This window comes from Sinohyriopsis cumingii, chromosome 3, assembly GCF_028554795.1.
Source record: "Sinohyriopsis cumingii isolate HCF-2022 chromosome 3, ASM2855479v2, whole genome shotgun sequence".
Lineage (NCBI taxonomy): Eukaryota > Metazoa > Mollusca > Bivalvia > Unionida > Unionidae > Sinohyriopsis > Sinohyriopsis cumingii.
Genome location: NC_142963.1, coordinates 102,518,501 through 102,540,215, shown reverse-complemented (window position 1 = coordinate 102,540,215; position 21,715 = coordinate 102,518,501). Strand labels below are relative to the sequence as shown.

Here is a 21,715-nt window from a genome sequence, read left to right as displayed (position 1 = left end):
ACTTGAACAACAAACTGGTCAGCAGCAGCATGGATACTTACCCTTATCGAGCGTACCTGGAAAATCTCTTGACGTACGGAATAGATGCCAAGAACACTCATCTCAATGCCTGTGTGCTATGGGAAGCTGACGAAGCAGGCCAGTTTGAAAGATTCGAAACTGATGCAAGCAAAACACCAAACAATGACGGATTTGTAGAACGAAGAGACAAAATCAAAAACGGACAAAGTTTAGAACTGATGGATCGTTTACATCTGGACATGTGGTTGCAAGAGAAATATTTGTTAAACGGGGTGAATGTTCGCCTGAGACTGAATCGTAGCAGTGCCGCTTTCCATTTGATAGGTACTACTGTTTGCAAAACTGTCATCGAGGAAGCCAGGCTCTACGTACGCCGTGTGGAAGTGTTACCTAAAGTGGGAAACGACATCAGTCAGACGTTGAGCAGAACGACCGCCAAGTATCCCATACGACGCGTGGAAGTGAAAACGTTCACCATTCCCAAGGGACAGCGATCCATGATCGAAGATCATCTGTTCCAAGGACAGCTACCCAAACGTTTAATCGTTGGTATCGTCGAGAATACAGCCTTCAACGGAGCTGTCGAAAAAAATCCTTTCTACTTTCAACACTTTGGCGTGTCCAAGATCGAAGTCAGTCGCGACGGCAAGACCTTGTGTACCCGACCTTTCGAACCTGACTTTGAGAAGAAGAATTACTTGAGATCGTACTTGTCCCTGTACGAAGCCACCGGCCAGTTAGGAACCAACACCAGTCACGGCATTACGTACGAGGATTACGCAGGAGGTTATGCTTTGTGGGCTTTCGATTTCACTCCAGACCAAGGCAACGACGAGGGACATTTCCACCCTATAAAATCCGGCCAAATTCGTGTGGAAATTCAGTTTGCAAACCGAGACCCTGATGTAACGGTGAACGTCATCCTGTATGCCGAATTTGATAATACCATAGAAATCAATAGTTTGAGAGAAGTCATTCTAGATTACTAGAAGCCATGGAAGACTGTTATCCCTCTTTACCTAGTGGAGAAACTTTGGACATGGAATGTAAGGAGACTGTGGAAGAAGAAGAAGTGATCATGATGAAATCGAGATGGCCAGAACAAGAAGCCCATTTAGTCTCCTGTTTTGCCAAACACTTGGTCGATAAAATGACGGAATTGATCAAGAAAAATTGTTATGGATGTCAAAACGATCATCCCAGTCAAATTCAACACGATAAATGCCTGATGTTGAGTCAAGAAGAAAAATTGGACGAGTATCTGGACGATGCTTGGAGTCTCATCTCGAACAAAGACGTGTTGCACCAGTGGTATAAAGACTTGCGTGAACATTCTTGTCCACCATTAACCACTCAAGAGATCCATCGTATCGAAGCTCTCTTGAATCAGAGTGAGGAAACAGAACGAATAACCGTTTATTCGTCAGACATTTTCAAGCAAAAAGTCAGGATCGAATTGACGACTTATTATTACCTGTGAAGAAGAAAACAACACAAATGGATACTTGGGAACTTTATTACCTTTTGAACCACAGTTCATATACGGCTTCTTGGAATCCTGTCGTCTGTGCTAAAGATGAACTCCCTCATCGCAAACCTAAAGACCATCAAGCTTACGTGATCAACACGGACGACAGTCATCTCCCAGGAACCCACTGGGTAGCCGTCTACTTTCCTCAAGAAGGATGTGTGGAATATTTCGATTCGTACGGATTGCCCCCTTTGGAAGACGATATCATCGACTTTATGAGAAGAAATGCTCAAACCACCCGATTCAATAACGTGAAATTACAAGGCACAGATTCCTTGGTGTGTGGACAGTACTGTGTGTATTTTCTGCATCATCGCAGCCTGGGCTATTCCTTAGAACATTTAGTGACTCATTTTGATCCTCGTTCTTCTGCTAGAAACGATGTGAAAGTAGATCGATGGTTTTGTGACCATTATGCTTATCTTTTGTCTCAAGCTAGGAAACGTAGTGTCCATCAATGGCCTAATGATTTCCAACAGTGGAAATCACAATTTCATTCACAACGTTGTCAGCCCTGTTTAAAGTAGGTTGTAAAATGAGAAAAAATGTTTGTGATTTGAAAAAAATTGTTTGATGTTATATTGTTGGATTATTGTTAAAAATGTTAGAGTTGTTGTTTAGTGTTAAGTGATTTTTGAATAAAAAATGTTGTGTTTTGAAAAAATGCTTTTGTCTTTTGTTTAGCTATAAGAATGTTGGATTGATGCTCTTTCATTTCTTACTATCCCTCTCATGAACGTTGAGGCTCGAAAAACCGTGTGGGGGATGTTTTCCTTCACGTCCGCGCTTTGACTTTAAGAACCGGTTTGTTCCCAGTCTAACCATCCATTGTCGACTCATCCTCCTACGAAGATGTGCTCCAAACTAGCTAAGCTCAACGAAGCCTACGTGAATTTGCATAGGGTCAGACACAGTCTGATACCGAAGCCAGAAGAAATAGAGAATGTGAGAATGTTAAAAATCACTGAAGACCTGATCGAAGAGCTCTTCAGAGAAGAAATGAACAGGGAGAAAGAAGAATGGACAGAGAAGTACAGACTTCAGAGACAGCAGCAACAGCAGCAACAACAACAACAGCAGCAACCTGAAGCTGACAGAGGCTTTGTCGATTGTCGTATCGACACCAAAGAGTTCTTCTTCTCTTTCCGAAGAAGCAGACCTATCGCCAGAAAGTCTATCCTCAGAGGACATCGCATTCTTAGAAACTAAAAAAAAAGAATGCCATAGCAAAACAAAAAAACAGCCCTTTTCAGGGCTACCCCAATACTCTAGAAAAGAAATAACGATCAATTTGCCAATGTGTGTAGGTAGAGTAGTGTGAAAATAAAGACTAACTCTTTTTAAAAAAATTTTGAGGGTATGTGTTTGTGTGTTTGTGTTAGTAAGTGCTTAAGTAAGTTGGTATGGATAGTAGATTAAAATGATGTTTTTTTTGGTGTTTGAGGTGTATATTTAGGGTTAAATTGGATTGCTTTGCGTATGTGGATAGTCTATTGAAGTGATTTATAAAAAAAATTTAAAATAGTGATGGGTAGCATAAAAAGTGAGTGAGTGTTTCTTTTAGGTCCGCGCGTTGTTTTGGGTCATGATCTAGGTAAGATCCATTTTATGTTTTTAGGGGGATGTTTTCCATCACGTCCGCGCTTTCAGTATAAATTGAAACTCGCTGGGCAGTCTAGCTACCCTTGTTGATTGATCAACACAAGAATGAATAGCAGAATAGTGAAACTGTTAGAACTCCAGATGCACCTGGAATATGCCAGGCGCATAGTAAACGAACTATCAGCGGAGGCTATCGTAGAAGAAGCAAGAATAAAGAAGGAAGAGGAGGAGAGAAGAGAGAGGGAAGAAGAGGAAAAGAAAAGAGAAGAGAGGATGTCTTACAATATTCCCGAGACAGAGGATTGGGGTGCTGAAGCGAATCATCCCGCCTCTGCACTCTCAAGACAAAAAGTAAAAAGAGACTGGAGTCAAAGATGCGTGTGCGGTGCCAGGCATGGAAGGTGCAACCATTAGATAGGTGCATCTGGAGTTAAAAAAACAGCCCTTTTCAGGGCTACCCCAATACTCTAGAAAAGAAATAACTATAGATTTGCCAATGTGTGTAGGTAGAGTAGTGTGAATATAAACACTAACTCTTTATTAATAGTGGAAGTGTATGTGTTTGTGTGTTTGTGTTTGGAAATGCTGAAGTAAGTTTGTGTGTTTGTAAATGCTGAAGTAACTTAGTGTGAATAGTAGATTATGGGTTTCTTAGCGTATGTAGAGAGTATAGTTAGGGTTATATTATATGAAATGAGAAAAGTAGGGGGATGTTTTCCTTCACGTACGCGCGATGTTCGGTCATGATCTAGGTAAGATGAATTTTATGTTTTTAGGGGATGTTTTCCTTCACGTCCGCGCTTTCACTATAAGAACCCACAGTGTTAGTTGTTCAAACCATTCTGCAAAGAATAAAAAGAAGATGGCGTCAAACCAAATGGACAAAATACAAACCTTGCAAGACGTTTTAGACAACTTAGGAATAATGGAACAGATGTTAATAAGACTCGTTGAAGACCATTATTCCTATAGTCCCCATCGTGTAAAGATGGAAATTAACAACTTAAGAAAAGCAAAGGACAAAATTAGTGGTGTGATGAAGGAAATAAAGGAGGAGAAGGAGGATGAAGAGGAAAAGATAAGAATAAGAACATGGAACGAAAAAATTGAAAAAGAAGAAGAAAATGAGAAGAAGAAGAAAGAAGAGGAGGAAGAGAAGAAAGAAGAGGAGGAGAAAAAAAAGAAGAGAAAGAGTGTTGGAGATAAAATAAGAAGTTGGTGGAGGAAAAGAAGAAATTAGAAGCAGAAGAAAACCCAAAGGCCCTTTTCAGGGCCAGCCATATTTCTCGAAAAGAGATAGCCTTTCCATTGCCTACCCCTTTTTTTATTTTTTAATTTTTAAAAAAACAAAAATCCCATATTCCATTTCTCTTGTAGGTAAAGTGACCCACGATTTATTCCCATGTTAAATTTCCATTGAGGCTAATCTGACCCACGATTTTTTCTCCATGTTAATTTCCATTGAGGCTAATCTGACCCACGATTTTTCTCCATGTTAAATTTCCATTGAGGCTAATCTGACCCAAGGGGTTCTGTAATGCTTTTTTCCATTGAGGCTAATCTAACCCCCTTCACTACTGGCGTGTCTAGTTAAAATTGAAATTTGCAGTCATATTGTGAATGAATGCGCATTGCAACGACTTTTCCATTTGATCTGGAGTGAATATATTTTGGTATTTTGTTTCGATTCGATGAAAGTTTGTGATTTTGGACTGGATTTATCTGTGCAAATTATACATGAAATACAGCGGAGTGGCGCGGGAGAAGCTTGTTTACGTCTGCAAATGTGTTTCTGTTTCTGTCATTGAATGTTTGAAATCATAATGTGGGAAAAATATGAAGTCTTTCAACTGCAATTATGAAAAAGATGCTATGGAATTTAATGTGTATTTCATTTTGCGTGCAGTAAGGATGATGCAATTGCACTTATCATCGAAATTACAGCACACTTTCGAAATGTGTAATCCAGATTGAAAACCTATGACATGGCTCATGCAATTCGGATTTGCAGAATTAAGACAAAACATTTTGAGGAAATTCAGGATGTAAAACTGTAAGTATAGTTTATTTTGCCATTCTTATCACAAGATAAAGAAGACAGTATATGCCTTGTCACTTGTATGCTATTTGTAAGGACATAATCGTCCGTCTTTTATATAATGTAGCTAGCCTAAATCCGTAACATTGTATCAACGCGGAATGTACCAAAACAGCTGAGTTTTTTTTTTGCAGTCCACGAAACATGTTTTAGTTCATTCAGAAACAAATTTAAATAACCACAACGTAAAGAGCCTCTTACGCGAGTGTATATGATTTGTTTACAAATCAAAAGTGCTGGTGTTTGCGTCATTGTTTGTTTACAATAGAAAGTAGTTCCTTCGTTCACGTGAATGCTATATGTGTATTGTCGCGCGCGTTCAGTATCGGGGAATATTGAACGATTCTGACAATGTAAAGCTAAAGGGGAAAAAATGAGCATATAATAATGCTAAATCATGCAAAAGTATTGGTTTATATTGATTTCTTTTTCTCTTTTGTTTTAACTCTTTGGTTTGTTTGCTATTTTACATTTCATATCCAGCTAGTGCTGGATGCAGAGTCGTTCGTATTGTATCCAAAATCGCTCGTTTACAAGGTTAGGGGCGAATTGCTTCTCATTCAGTGCTGCCAAAAATATGTATTGATTGCAGCAAAATTAGGTCCCTCTGATCTATAATACTTTATCGCTGGAATCAACTGAACAGTCATGAAATAACTGATTGCTGAAACCAGGGAGACCGAAAACATGTCTTCAAGTTTAGCATTTGAAGGATTCTAACAAAGCTTCTTTTTAAAGCAACGTTCCCAATATATTTTCTTTTCTTAAACATTCAAAGAATATGACATATCTAACTAGTAATCGGCAAATTGTTTTAAAAATTATAACTTATTTTATTGCAATGGATACTGTTCGAACACGAGATCGATGCAAGGGAAATCTCCTTTAGTTAACCCTTGATGGATATGTGAAGTAAACTCGTTAACACTCAGAAGCCATGTACTATCGAAGATTGTTTAAGTTTGTAATTATTTAAATTGTAATAATATTATTATTTTAGTATTAGTACTAATATGAATATTTTATTATTATTATTATTATTATTATTATTATTATTATTATTATCATTTTTAGTATTATTATTATTAATATTTTATGGGGAGGGGCGGGGACAATGTGCTATCGATATTGCAAGTGGATTAATATTGTATTCTCTCTGTCATCTACTGTTCTGTAGACCTTTAAATGCAATGGCTGCTCACAGATAATTGTTTCGATCAATTACGCTGGTTTCGGAGCTCTTGTTCCTGACAGCATTCCCGACAACAGTCGGATGTGAAGTAAAAGAACTCTGAGCAAGAGCAAACTATCGCTGATATCGGTTGAAACTACAGCTGTTTATTATAATATCTGCTCGAAGTCTCCATAAACAAGCCCAGGCAGTTTAATGTTGTACAGGCTCTTGTCTTACGAGGGGTGTTAAAGATAGAGCCCCCACAATATCCATCTGGCACAGTCCCACCAAAGTCTCGACTATTTCCGAAATATTAACTGTCGACAACAATGCAGGGACAGTCTGTCTGAAGCCCAGATAAATAAAATAGCGAACGTTGCAGAGTCTTACTCTTGTGCACACTCGATCACCTGATTTCCACGGCAACTCGTGTCAGTAATTCTGTCGTTGTTTGGCACAGGATACTGACTCTATAAAGAAAGTGGTCTAGATCGTATGGATCTTTTGCCGTGCGCAATCCCAAGTTGTATACTTTCTTCTCTCATATATATTTTGTCTGCTCCAGTTTTCAGACAGAGAGGTCATAATGGTATTCCGATACGGTAGAGTAGGTGTGGTATCGGATTTAACAATCCTTCTACTTCTGCGATCCTCAGTAGCTATCATAAAATTAACAGGCTGAATTATGTCAAACTATGAAATGCTTCACTGTAATGTCCATAAATCTGTACGAATTAATAACTAGTGAGTCTGTAATAAACACAGTAGGTATTTCTACGAACATGACACAGTAATGTCATATTGTTAAACGGTTCGGGGAGAAAAAGAAAATTGCTGAACAGTTTATGTTAATGTTTACTTCAGCACGATTAGAATCCAAAATCAAAGCAAAACGCACGTGTCTTGAGTGATAGGTGACTAATGTCAACAAAGACGTCTAAATGACACAGAGCGAAACTATTTCATCCACCTAAAATTTGATTGGCTACTAATAACATCGTATCATCAATTAGTTAAGGTTTGTGATTCCAACTGTTGGTTTTGATTGGTTCATAGCGACCTCATTTTTGTCACTAAAGCGCAATGTATTGACATCATAATAAATCATAAATAATAGAGTAATTATTCAATGAAGTCAGTCGTGTATGGTCTTTATAAGAGAAAACGTATTTAGTGAAGTCAATTCTTATCATACATCAATAATAGTTTGATGCAGCTGAGATCATGCAGGTAACAGTGTTCTGGCAGAACGGACAAAAACCACAAATGAGTTTTATCTGAATAGATTAAGTATCTGATGTCATCGTAGATTAATATGATTTAAGTGGATCAATTACGCACTCCTCATATTTTTCATTTATATAATTATCACCTAGGCAATGCTACGTAATAATATTGATAACGTAGAACAGTGGCGAATCCTGAAATATCTATGGGAATTGTGGTGGAGCATAAACAAGTAGGAGATGGGTCTGTGGTACGGGACCCACAGTGTGTGCTGGGGGGAAAAACCCCTGAAAGCTCGTGCATTTCATACCTGTCCAGTGCATGATTTAAGCATATAACTGTAAAGAAAAGATACTATAGGATGCGTTCCAATTGTTTCGGTATCATTTGTGTGGGTGGGTGGTTGGGACCAAACATTTCGCCCCTCCCCCGAAACGCCCCTGTTGGATTACAATGCATAAAACAATAACAATTATCAATATATACAGTTATCGGTGAGCAAGCAAAGCAACGAACATTGTATTCAAATTATAAATAGGACTATTGAATATGCATCCACGAGAAGCAAAGTAGATGACTTTTAGGCAGGGAAACAACAAATATCCAGTAAAAAGGAAGCTTACTTTAAGTTCTTAAAACGAATTTTACCACAATGGAACTATGCCATTAATAAGAGCGGTTTCATATTCATTAGTACACTATCAATTTTGTCTCCAAATGTCATCATCGAATTTAAAATACCCCAGCAAAGTCTTAAATTATATTCACAGGTAATTTGCATTATATCTCTGGAGTAAAATTGTTAATTGACAGATAGATCCATACTTGATTATTTCAGAGTGTAATGCTGGAACTTACAGATTAAATCAAAGCTCAACTTGCCATAAATGTCCACTGGGTAGCTATCAACCAATTAATGGTCAGACTTCATGTCTCCCATGTATTGTTGGAACGTATCAAAATCAATCAGGCCAAACTTCATGCATTAGTTGTAGCGTGGGTACGTTCCAAAACCAAACAGGCCAAACCAAATGCGATCCATGTCCCGACGGAACTTACCAGTCATCTGAGGGAGCAAATGAATGTATAGCTTGCGCGCCAGGCATGTATCAGAATCTTCCTGGCCAATCGAGATGTATAGACTGTCCTCTTGGAAGTTACAAGACTGAATCTGGACCAGGTCTTTGCATTCCATGCGGTGTGGGGACTTATCAAAATAGGTCTGGTGAAATACCATGTTCTGAATGTTTGAATGGAACATCAGAGACAGATCTTGGAGCAAAGTCCATTAAGGAGTGTATCATATTAGGTATGTACATATTAAGTTAGAAAATCAGTCAAACAAATGAGAAAGCAGAGTTTCTTGCGTTCTCTATATTCTTACTATCTTATAGAACAAACTTACGTTTTCTGTACATATTTTTTTTGGTACTTGATTTCTCGAATTTAATATCCGAAGTATTTATGAAATGTCGTGTGAATCGTTTCAGTACTATAACTAGTTCTGCCTAAATTGTCATACACCTTAATGTACATCAGTAAGTACCAGAAATTTCATGTAGCAATTTACTATGCTTTGAAAAGCTATAGCCCAAATAGAAAAAAAGGAATTGACACCTTGACTGAAGTCATACTTATTGGGAGCATGACTTAACAAAATGCTCTTTACAAATGAAGTTACAATTATTTAGAATTTAAAAACTAATTTCTATATTGAGATATTAACATTATGAACAAACTTAGGGAGCTAATTATGTAAGTAGATATATGTTTTAATATTTTCAAAATGATGTGGTAAGTTTTGTCATGCGTGGAGTGTCTCATTGCAAATAGTGCTGGTACCAAAGACGAATAAATAGTATCATGTATGAATGTTTCATGATAAGTGCATTATCCATCTAATCTACTTTTGTAGCATATACATTTGTTTATTTCAGATACACCAAACATAACCAACAATACTATAAATAAGGATCTTGGATTTAGAGGCAGGATCACAATAATAATCATTTCCATAACGCTGCCAGTTACTGCTATTGTTATTGCAGTGATTGCAATCACGTACGCACGATGGTAAGTTCAAACATATCGTGTACAAGGCTGAATGAACTAAAATGCTAGTAATACAGGAAAATTTGTATAAAATCGTGAGTATCAGCTTAACTGAAAAATGAAAATCCATTAAAACTATGCCGATAGGAGGGCAATGACTTGTACAAATGATTAAAAGAAAAGAAGCTTACTTGTATGTAACACCATGCATAATTTGGAGACAAATGTTTTATATATATATATATATATATATATATATATATATATATATATATATATATATATATATATATATATATATATTTTCGGTGCGTTCATTTCCAATCACTTTCGCATATTCCTTGTATGAAATATATATTCGCCCGATTTATAGAACGTTTACATCAGCAAAAGCATACAAAAATAATTATTCATGATAATGAATAATCATTGTGTTTGCACAGTTTTGGACAGTATTCATCTTAGCAATTATTATTATTACTAATCAATTATTTATATCGCAACAGGAAGGCTGCAAATAAAACCTATGAAAGTACTCGTGAGAGAGTTCAGCTTGAGGAACACTATAGTACACTGGAAGGTAAGGCAAACTTCGCAAACTGTATAACGACTCTTTAATGATATAAAGTCATTGATATATTAGAACCATCATCATGATCATCACCCGATGCTACAGTGTTGCAGCTCCACAATTTCATAAAAAAGAAAAAGAAAGTTTTTAGCGTTGAGCACAGAACACGTTTTGTAATAGCTGTCAAACACACGTATATGTATTTTGTGAATAATTAACTCACGCACACACACAAAGACATAATTCAACAATTTGTATAGGCTGGGAGTCATACTTTAGTCCAAATACTTTTCATTAATAATAACACTAATGGTATTAAAAACTCTCTTCATCTGTTAAAGCTGGGCTTCCATAACATTACAAACATTGGCCACAATAAGCCATTTTGCCGGTAACAACAGACCAAATAAGTTCAGCTGAGGCAAGGTCAAGTCTTGAAAGATACTTCAACCATCAGTCAACTTTGAGGACCCAAGTTCGATCCCAATCGTTATCGATTATGACTCTTATGAAATAAACCAATCACTGCAGCCATTGTAACACATGACCTCTAAAATTATACCGCTCCATGTGCGTGTGCGTGAGAGTGCATCACTCGAAAAAATCAGATAACAATCAATATATAGAAATAGAAAATAAAGCCGCCGTAACTTTTTATTCACCACCGAAAGCTTAAAATCACTTCACCCAGTCACAATGACCTTTGATGGCTGGTGAAAACTAATATGTCTATACATAAACGTATGATGCTATATCTGTCCAAAACCTGTAACAAATTGAAAATGTGACCTTGACCTTAAACATGTTGAACTTTACTCTTAAGCGATATTTTATATCCCACGGTCAACATTTTTGATATGTCGTATGATAATCCATCCATGGTACTATTGCTGCCATGTCAGAAGTGTTTAACCACGGTTCAGCTGAATACGATTTAAGCTATTGCTCCCTTTAAACTCCTCGGGCTACAAATCCTAGTAGGGGCCCCGAGTGGCCGAGTGGTCTAAAGCGCTCTTCTTTACGGATCACTGCCATCTCACCTCTTTCTGCGTGGGTTCGAGTCTAGGATTCGGCCAATGTGGGTATGTGAGAAAGCTTGTCAGTAGATTCTCGTGGGTCGGTGGTTCTTCACGGGGTTTTCCCGGGTTCTTCCTCCACCATTAATACTGGCCGCTATGCATAGCCAATCATCATCTGAAAAATGGCATTAAACCCCACAACAACAACAAATCGTACTAATGTTATTACTCTAATGGATTTGTCCGATAATGGCCTAAGATAAAAAATATTTCGACTTTTACGACATTCGTCGCTGGCGATATAATATTAAATATAATAACATCATATTACGAAATAATGAATGTGGAGAAAAGATAACTGAGTATTTACATACTTAATTCAAGTCGCCTTCACATGTTTGATACAAATGATTGAGAAGTTAATAATATCAAACATTATTTGCGTTTATAATAACAGTTAAGATGATAAGCAACCATTCGTTTTATTATAGCCCTGAGGCTATACAATATTTTTGGTTTAATACAAATCCGTGGTTTTTTTTAAAATATTTTTTTATTTTTATTTTTTAACATAGCTTTAACAATTTATGTCATATCTCTACGATGTCTGCAGTGTGGCAGTTTGTAGTGATGTTAATCACTGGAACATCATGTCGCAGACATGTGGCATCATGTATCCCATGATTTTTTTAAAAAGCGAACAATATATTCAAAGAAAATTTTGAAATAAAAACGTAACGCAGTAAGCTCGAAACTTTAAACAATCTACATCGTGGCAAATTAGATATTTTTATGACAAGACCATCATTATGTTGGAACCTGGCTGTAGATGACCCAGTTTTAATTGCCTGATACAAAACAAACGTATTAGTCTAAACAATCGGTTGTTTTTGCATATTTGAATATGAAGGTTACTTTCCAGTCCTCCAGTTTGCTTCTATTCCATAAAATATATGTTCGGCAAAGATTTAAAGATGATATTACTAATACAATGTGTGACGGCAGGGTGACTAGTTATCAATTTTATGCAGAAACACATAATAATTGTTATATAGAATAGATAACTTTGATATGTAAATCATACCTTCAGGAAATGTGAACTAATGTAGAATCTATGATTATCTTGTCTTTTTAGATACCTATTTTTAGTTTTGTATCAAGAATCTAGTACTATGTGAAATCATCTCTCTCTCTCTCTCTCTCTCTCTCTCTCTCTCTCTCTCGTGCATACATACGTGAATCTACGCAAAACGATATGTTGTAATCAGGCAATTTCCGTAACTGGTTCGGAGATATATACAGTACCCATAAATGTTTAATCAAGGCTTCTCTCATTTTCAAGCGAAGAATTTATAAGTGAGGTTGGTCTCTCTCATCAGTCAGTTATAATTATATATTTATTAACAGTTTTAAGCAAATTTGCATTAAATGTGCAATACAGAAAGTGCATGATGCACGTTTTGTTTGATATTTTTCAACCCTTTACAACTAAAAAGATAATAGAACAGAGAGTTATAAATATTCGAAAATATTTGAATTTGAGGGTTAAAATAATGTAATTATTGCCAGAAATGAAACACGTATACAACACGATGAAATAAACGGATTAAAAAGATTAATAAGGTATACGAACAAGGCAGGATGGGTAAGTCCAGTGAAGACTATAAATTAAATAAACATTTTATCAATACATTTTACAGACATTTCGAAGGATGTATGCAAGGCATTGCGAAAGTGACTAAAACATCTATGCAGTGTGTTCAGTTGAAAGTAATTAAACACGTATGCACATCACTCTTTTTGAATGAATGAAATTTTTTGTAGTGAACGCTATTTGTAATTGAATGAAGAATCTCTGCAATGCTTTCAACACGTATGTGCCGTCTATGCAATTAACTCTATATAGACGTTTGAAAGACATGCAATGCACTGTGGTACTAAATTACTGCACTCTTTCACACTGAATGAAGCATTTGTCGTGCACTCAAAATAAATAACAACATCAGTGCTATGCAATTAAAATATATGAAACATCTCTGCAGTGCACTTTTGTATATAATAATTAAAGACATTCTAAACACTCACTCGACATAAACAAACAAATGAATGCACACTGCGAGAATGAATGAAGCATATTCCCAATTCACTCAATGGAAATGAATTAATACAACCATGAAATGTACCATATTAAAAGAAAATTAACACAAAACAAATTAGGCAATGAGCTATTTTATAAATTATGACCACCATCCAAACATCTATACAAACAAAACGCTAAAATATAATTAATAAAAACATATATCAAATATATCAAGCTATAACTAGTTCAATGTATCAACAACTCCATAAAGGAGAGGGGTGTCATACAGTTCTACGTTAATATCGGAAAGCTTCCAAAAGAGTCGTCTGAATAAACTATTTTGTTCTATAGTGAAAGCTGTGGGATTAGCTGCTGTACCTTTTGGATCAGTCCATTTACATAGGTTTATGTGCATGATGACTGGACAGCTGATATTTCTTTCAATCCTGCGGCAACAAGATCTGTTGCAATAACATATATTGCCCCAGTGTCACCAATAGTCTGCAGAATAACATTGGGACATGTGAAGAAATGTTCATATAATAAACACAAGCTTTGCTTCATCGTGATTTGTTCATTGTGACAGGTTACATATTTGACACAAGACAGAAAATGTTTAAGAGGATTTCTTTTCTCAGCAACTCACAGAGCGTACGAAATATTGTATAGGCTCAAGACAGTTTGTATATTTTGTAAATACATTTTAATCTAACTTTCTTCTACGTTAGGTTAAACTTACACATCAGTGATCATAATTTATAGTCTGTACAGAAGTCGGCGAGTTAACTGTCTGCATTCTTCTTAAAGTTGGGGGATAATGACAGCACTAACACATGTCTAAGCTGTGGATCATTTCTTTGGGTCTCTATGCTTGAAATTCATGACACACGACTACAAATACTGCTTACTTTGGATAACCTCCTGGTATTCCAATCATTTTCATTGAAGTGCTGCAACATGACTGTTTAAACTTAAATTCAGATGTGATAAGAATTGTTTTCTGCGTGATGTGATTTGCAAGACACAAGCTTTTTATGGACTGTATCTCTGTAATATCTGTGCGTGGAGGTTTGGTAAATGATGGTTTCATTCTGAAAGTGAGAGGACATTATTGTTAAATCAATAGATCATTCGTATAGATAATATCATATAGTATTGCAAGCGTTAAATCAATTCCAGAAGGTCGGCTAACCATGTTTGTATTTGTTCATGGAGCAAGCACATCAGCACAATCGTGGCTACGTAGTGCAAAGTGAATAGCAGGTTGTAAAATCGTATAAGTAAGCAATTAGGACAAGTTATTGGAGGATAAACCATTAAAAAGGAAAAATGTAGTTCCAGAAAATAAGCTAGAATTGAATGTACACAATGATTATAACCCACACCATACTCAACATCCTCAATTCCACAAAATAAAATCAAAATAGTTTGAAAGAATATGCATTGCTATAATTTATTCACATCTCACTATATCATCTACATATCCCGAAAATAAGCCTTCCAAATTTCATTTATTCATTTATTCGTGTGGGATTTGCTTAATCTTGCAAGAAAGCGTCCACAAAATCTGAAGTTCATTTATGAAACGAAACACTGTTGGAAAAACCTGAACATCTAGTCGGTTCATCTACATATAAGTAATAATAAACCAAAAATATTTAGTTGATCGATCTCTAGTGATTTTCGTTAAATTATGTTAACTCGGTTGTTGGAAAGAAAAGCTTTTAAAACCAGGCAGTTCATGGATATGAAGAACAATGTTAAATTGCTGCAATAGTCTGCAAGTCTAATATGAACATTTAGATAGAAATACAAATATGTCTAATACATTTCATTTGTTTTCCTCAATTGGTGTCTTTGCACAATCGTGCTAAAAGTGATTTTTCATGCAAGACAAAAGTATAAAATATGTAAAAATTTGTAAACCATGTAATTAATTACTGCAGTGGTCTAAATAACAAAGCAGGTCATTTACCTATGCATTTCAGTAACATCTCATTGATTTCATATATATGCAATAAATGGTTTTTGTGCAATCTTGCTAACAATCTTCTCAGTACGGACTGACGGAAATACAGATATAATGACAGAACCAAATCACGTTACTCCAGATGCAAGCAGTATGAGACTCATATATGTTGCAAAGTTGTTACAATTCTTAAAATCGTACACTCTAAGTAAGTGATTATATGCTTGTTGCATTTCATTGAGCATTATAAAAAGAGGCAGAATTGTTTTATGACGGAAATTCTTTAAACTGTATAGCGTTCATTTCTTAGAAAAATTCGTGTTTTGTATGTACTAAACACCTTATAAATATGCCACTCTATCTTTGTCTTATTCCTCTTACCTGCAAATAAGGGGGGCATACAAATTAATGATAACAAATTGAGCACAAAAGTCATGTCACCGTTGATTCCCAAGAGAAATCTTGTATATTCTTCACGCTCTCTAACAGGTATCACATGCTGAGAAGTTCATTATGAGTATCACTAGCTTACAGTTGACAAATACTACAGTGTTTGCTTTATTGCAAGCAATACTCTAACATTTTAACTTCTCCTGCAGATTTGAAGCTTCCTCCCTAAAACTATAGATATATTACAGTTATTACGATGAATTATGTCTACCTGAAGATATTATTTATATTTAAAGCATTTAATGGTAATATGATGTACATTATTGTAGATATCGGTTTGGAATATACATCAAAAGAAAGAAATGAATATCGCATTCCCAGGGGCAAGTTCGTTCAGACCTACAAGACGCTCATGGAAGTTGATCTGGAAAGTGGAAAGTCTAAACTCCTACTGAACTTCGAGGTGACATTTAAACGTTAATTCAGAAAAATTATATTTTGTAATGTTCTCGCAGTACACATAATTTTCTTCTGAAAGCAATTTATGATTTTGACGGATTGGAATAAAGGTATGTATCAACACTATTACCACTTGGAACATTTATGGCTTGTTTGTTATCAAGGGTAGGTAACATTTTACATTGTTGTTAATGTTCGGTCTTAACGCTATTATGTAGCCTATGATAAGTTTTATATGACATCCAGTACAACGTGTGAAAGAAGATCAGGGGAAAAGAACCATCTACTAACGGGAAGTAACTGGCAAGATTTCTCACATATCCGCATTGATCGAGCCCGAGACTTTGACCGACGCAGACAGAGTTAGCAGCATTTCGTAAAGTCGAGATATTTAGACAACTCGACCAACCGTGACACCAATTATTTTTACAGTGTAGTTTTTCAAACAGGAAAACCTAATAATCTTGGAGCACGTAGCTGTAATTTGTCCTAATCTGTAGCGAATTTAACTTCAGGTTTTGAGACCGAGCTTCCTCCTTCTTGGAATACAAGTCATGTGCAAAGAACAAAAATTGTTAGCATTGTTGTGAAATGTGTTTTAAGGATTTACCTACAGTTATGAAGGCAAATATGAAGTACACAGGAGGCCTAATTGTCAATCTTCAGTTTAGCTATCGTCTAAAAGTGACGTTTTCTCGTATGTCCCTTTTAGGTACGTACCCAAGCAATCGTACCAGCTTTTGCAGATTTCAATATCTCCCATTTCTTCTGGTATCAACGAGACTTAAGCAAAATTTGGCAACTCACGTCGCGTAGCTCAGTCATTAAGTGGCATTACTACAGGCATTTGTCTAACGTATCCTGATTTCGAGATCATCTAGCATATTTTTATTTCTATTAAGAGGTGGAAAAATAAACATAAACATCAAAGCGAAATAAATGAATAGAGTTTGATTAACTTTGATTTTTAATAAGATGTTGCTGTTACAGGTTGAAAGAGAGGCCTTATTCAATCACAATGAGGCCAATAAACAAATTTGATATGGTACATACAAGACAAAAAGTTACTCTTCAAATACGGTTGATAAAAGAACTTAACTTTAGTAAAAGTTGCTTAAATAAATATTAGAAGTATTGTGTTCGGTTGATGTCTCCACACAGTATAATCCCGAAAACAGGTCATTATAAACAAACAACTGTAGAAGTACTATATATAGAACGACCGTGGTGACGTAACTTGGCAAATTTGGTCTAGGTATCGGCAATGAGAGGCATATGCGCAATTTGAAAATATCTGAAAACTCAAATGACAGCTTGGGTAGCTGACCAGAAAGGCTGATTTTTCTCCTTACACGATTTATTGGGCGATCACGCTTTATCTTGGAAATGACCAGTAATAACCAAATATTAAAACCTATAACAGTTGAAGCTTGATCATTCGTTTACTTCATCACATAGTAACTTTGTCCAATTAGACTCTATAAGAACCAACTGTCCACCGTAATAGTTAAATTCAGATGGATCCCATTTTAACTTGATTTATATACAAGCCATTTGTGTTGGAGAGTGTAAGTGAGAATGGGTGGCCATTTGCAGCAGATAATTGTTTTTAAACATTGATCTTTCTTCGTGTTATCGATTCTGATTCGTAATCAGTTATAAGATAAGCAAACATTCTTTAGACTTTCTATTCCTAAAGATTCCATGCTGTACTCACGTTGCTTTTGAACTTTGAAAAATACATGTTTATATGTTGCATAGTCGTAAATTCTTCACCCTAAGCCTAGCTAATCTAGTTTTTATGCAGATTGTATCACATGTTAATTATCTGTACATGCTAGTATAACGTTTTTTATTCTGTTTCTCCACAGAAATTTACCTCTCGGACGAGGCGAGAATTTGTCTCTGGGCCGTATGAAAATACCAGATTAATTTCAGGTAAATTAGATCCTTTTCACGATCTATGCATATAGATATTTTCATTTATAATTTTGTTTTAAATGACTTAAGATTTAACACAAGGAAGAACTATAGGTTCACTGAGAGTTTGTTTAGTCAGATGAAGTTTTGTGGATTCCTATTGTCTTTAACGTACAATACGATTAATATAATTTTTATTTAAGCAGAAACTGAAGAAGTCGAGGAGGCTATCATAAGCATACACTCAGTGAGTATAATAATACTTGTCTTCTTATCGTCAAGCTGTGTACTATTTGTCTTCCTATGGCCAGGATATGTAATATTTGTCTCCCTATCGTCAGAATTATAGGTTACTGCATTTGCATGGGAAAATATGAACAAGTTTCTTTTGATGGAATACTGCACGACCTTGAAAGTACAGTATATCCTTCCGACAAAACGAGTTCATATTTTCCCATAGAAATGCAGTAACCTTTTTATTATATGCTCATTTTTTTTATTCTACCTAAGGTTTAATTATATAAACAGAATACACTACAAGAAACAACGTAACTGAATGTATGCCGCATTCCAAACTAAATACACAAGCGCATATTCATCATTACACAAATCAACATTATTACTGCGTACATAACTCCGCCCAGATAAATTTGAACTTAGTCGCGCGCTCGACAGAAATTTCGAAAGAAAATGGCGTGTCTAGTTAAAATTGAAATTTTGAGTCATATTGTGAATGAATGTGCATTGCAACAACTTTTCCATTTGATCTGGGATGACTAGATTTTGGTATTTTTCTCGATTCTAGGAAGTTTCGTGATTATGGACTGGATTTGTAGGTGACAATTCCACATGAAATACATGAGATTGAAGGAGCTAGGGAGAAGCGTGTTGACATCTGCAAATGTGTTTCAGTTTCTGTCATTGAATGTTTGAAATCATAATGTGGGAAAAATATGAAGTCTTTCAATTGCAATTATCAAAAAGACGCTATATAATTTAATGCTTATTTCATTTTGAGTGCAGTAAGAAAGATGCAATTGCACTTATCATCGAAATTACAGCACAATTTCGAAATGTGTACTCCAGATTGAAAACCTATGACATGGCTCATATAATTCGGATTTGCAGAATTACGAAAATACGTTTTGGGGAAATTCAGGATGTAAAACTGTAAGTATATTTTATTTTGCCATTCTTATCACCAGCTAAAGAAGAGAGTACAGTGCATATGACTTGTCACTTGTATATTATTTGTAAGGACCTTATCTTGCGTCTGTTATATACTGTAGCTTGCCTAAATCGCAACATTGTATCAACGCGGAATGTGCCAAAGCAGATGGTATGTGACAGTCCACGAAACATCTGTTTTAGTTCATTCAGAAACAAATTTAAACAACCACAACGTAAAGAGCCTCTTACGCGAATGTACAAGATTTGTGTACAAATCAAAAACGTGCTGGCGTCTGCGTCCATTGTTAGTTTACAGTAGAAAGTAGTTCCTTTATGCACGTGAATGATATATGTGTATTGTCGCGCGGATTCAATATCGCGTAATACTGCACGATTCTGACAAGGTAAAGTTAACGGGGAAAAATGAGCATATAATAATGTATAATATTGTCTCCTTATATTCAAGCTGTATTTGTCTCCCTATCATTGGTATATATAATATTTGTCTTTCAATGATTCGTATGTATAATATTTGTCTCCCTATCATTGGTATGTATAATACTTGTCTCTCTATCATTGGCATTATACTATTTGTCTCCCTATCATTGGTATGTATACTATTTGTCTCCCTATCATTGGTATATACAACATTTGTCTCTCAATGATTGGTATGTATAATATTTGTCTCCTTATCATTGGTATGTATAATATTTGTCTCCCTATCATTGGTATGTATAATATTTGTCTCCCTATCATTGGTATGTATAACATTTGTCTCCCTATCATTCGTATGTATAATATTTGTCTCCCTATCATTCGTATGTATAATATTTGTCTCCCTATCATTGGTATGTATAATACTTGTCTCTCTATCATTGGTATGTATACTATTTGTCTCCCTATCATTGGTATGTACACTGTTTGTCTCCCCATCATTGGTATGTACACTGTTTGTCTCCCTATCATTGGTATGTATACTATTTGTCTCCCAATCACTGGTATGTATACTATTTGTCTCCTAATCATTGGTATGTATAATATTTGTCTCCCAATCATTATGGAGGGTGATATACAAAAGAACATAGCATATGTTTCCCTTGTTTTTATTCACTTTCAGATCTTTACTAATACTAAGATTTCCATATCAGGGTCACGATATATGAATATTTGTCAGCTGGTCATATTGATTTGATATTAATCACTTAAGAAATGAAAACTCTTGCATATACAAATGTAAGGTAACATAACACTATCTCTAGTGTTAGCTAAATGTGCGATCTAGATTTTATTGATGAGAATTCTTCAAATTTTGAGCATAAATGAAGCTGTAACTTGCATCAATTCTCTCTTAAATTGATAAAATGCTGGAATATTTACTTAAATTTTAAGCTTGGTGAAAGGGGCAGATTATGCCTTGTTACAACCCTTCCTGTACTCAGTACTGAGTTCTGGAGCTGTGTAATCGAGAATAACATTGGGAGCATTATCGCCCTTGGAGACAACGAAGAGGTAAGACATAGTTTCCTGGTGAGTCACCTCAGTATAAAATAGTATGACTGTTTTAATTGATGTGAAGCACAGGAATACTTATTTTTACATATGTTGCTGTCAAACTATAGCTGATAATATATTTATCACAAAAATGTGAGTGATTACATACATACATACATACATACGCATATATATATATATATATATATATATATATATATATATATATATATATATATATATATATATATATATATATATATCGATCTAAATTCATTGCTGTCGAGTTCATCAACCGTGCAGTGCCTAGATATTTATATCACAAATATCAAAGATCTAAATTCCTTATCGTCTGGTATATCAATGATACAGTACCTAGATATTTATATCATAAGGATACAATATTTAATTCATTGTTGTCTAATTTATCAAGTCGTGCATTGCGTAGATATTGATTTCACAAGTATCATCCAAATCTAAATTCATTCTTGTCAGTTATGTTAATGATACAGTAGCAAGATATTTATAACGCAAGGTTTAGGGAGCAAAAATGTTCAGTTTTAGTCTTTGTTATAGTCGTTTTTGGTAGATTTAAATGTGTCGAAAAGTGTTGAAATTAACCTTGAAGTAGATCTAAAGATCGCGTTTAAAGAAAGTCAAACTTCGACGAACATTGGGCTTTTTGTGTCTAAGAATAGATCTTGTAGACACATAATATGGCTACGTGACAAATCAAGCTGGTAATTAAAAGCTCAAGCAAAGCGAGGGTATTTTTTATGTTTTCGCATGGCTTTACTTCTGACTACCATATCACGAAAAAGTTTAAATACACAGTAATGTATTCTTCGGGCAATAAAGCAGTTTGTATACACATCTTTATAGAAGTGGATAAGCAAGGAAATTTCCCGAGTAGTTTGATCGTGCGGGTCATCTGAAAGTGT

The 21,715-nt window shown here is 35.4% G+C and overlaps 1 protein-coding gene across 2 annotated transcripts in view; it reads left to right on the top strand.

Annotated features, from left to right (window-relative positions):
- Positions 1-21,715, top strand: part of LOC149803418 (uncharacterized) — a 53,469-nt gene that overhangs the window by 25,170 nt on the left and 6,584 nt on the right. For both annotated transcript variants that reach the window (XM_089951411.1, XM_089951410.1), the window contains exons 4-10: positions 8,492-8,962; positions 9,591-9,726; positions 10,212-10,285; positions 16,064-16,197; positions 18,065-18,131; positions 18,320-18,360; positions 20,673-20,792. In XM_089951411.1, the coding sequence (XP_089807537.1) occupies positions 8,492-8,962; positions 9,591-9,726; positions 10,212-10,285; positions 16,064-16,197; positions 18,065-18,131; positions 18,320-18,360; positions 20,673-20,792 (1,043 nt within the window). The remainder of the gene's footprint in view (positions 1-8,491; positions 8,963-9,590; positions 9,727-10,211; positions 10,286-16,063; positions 16,198-18,064; positions 18,132-18,319; positions 18,361-20,672; positions 20,793-21,715) is intronic.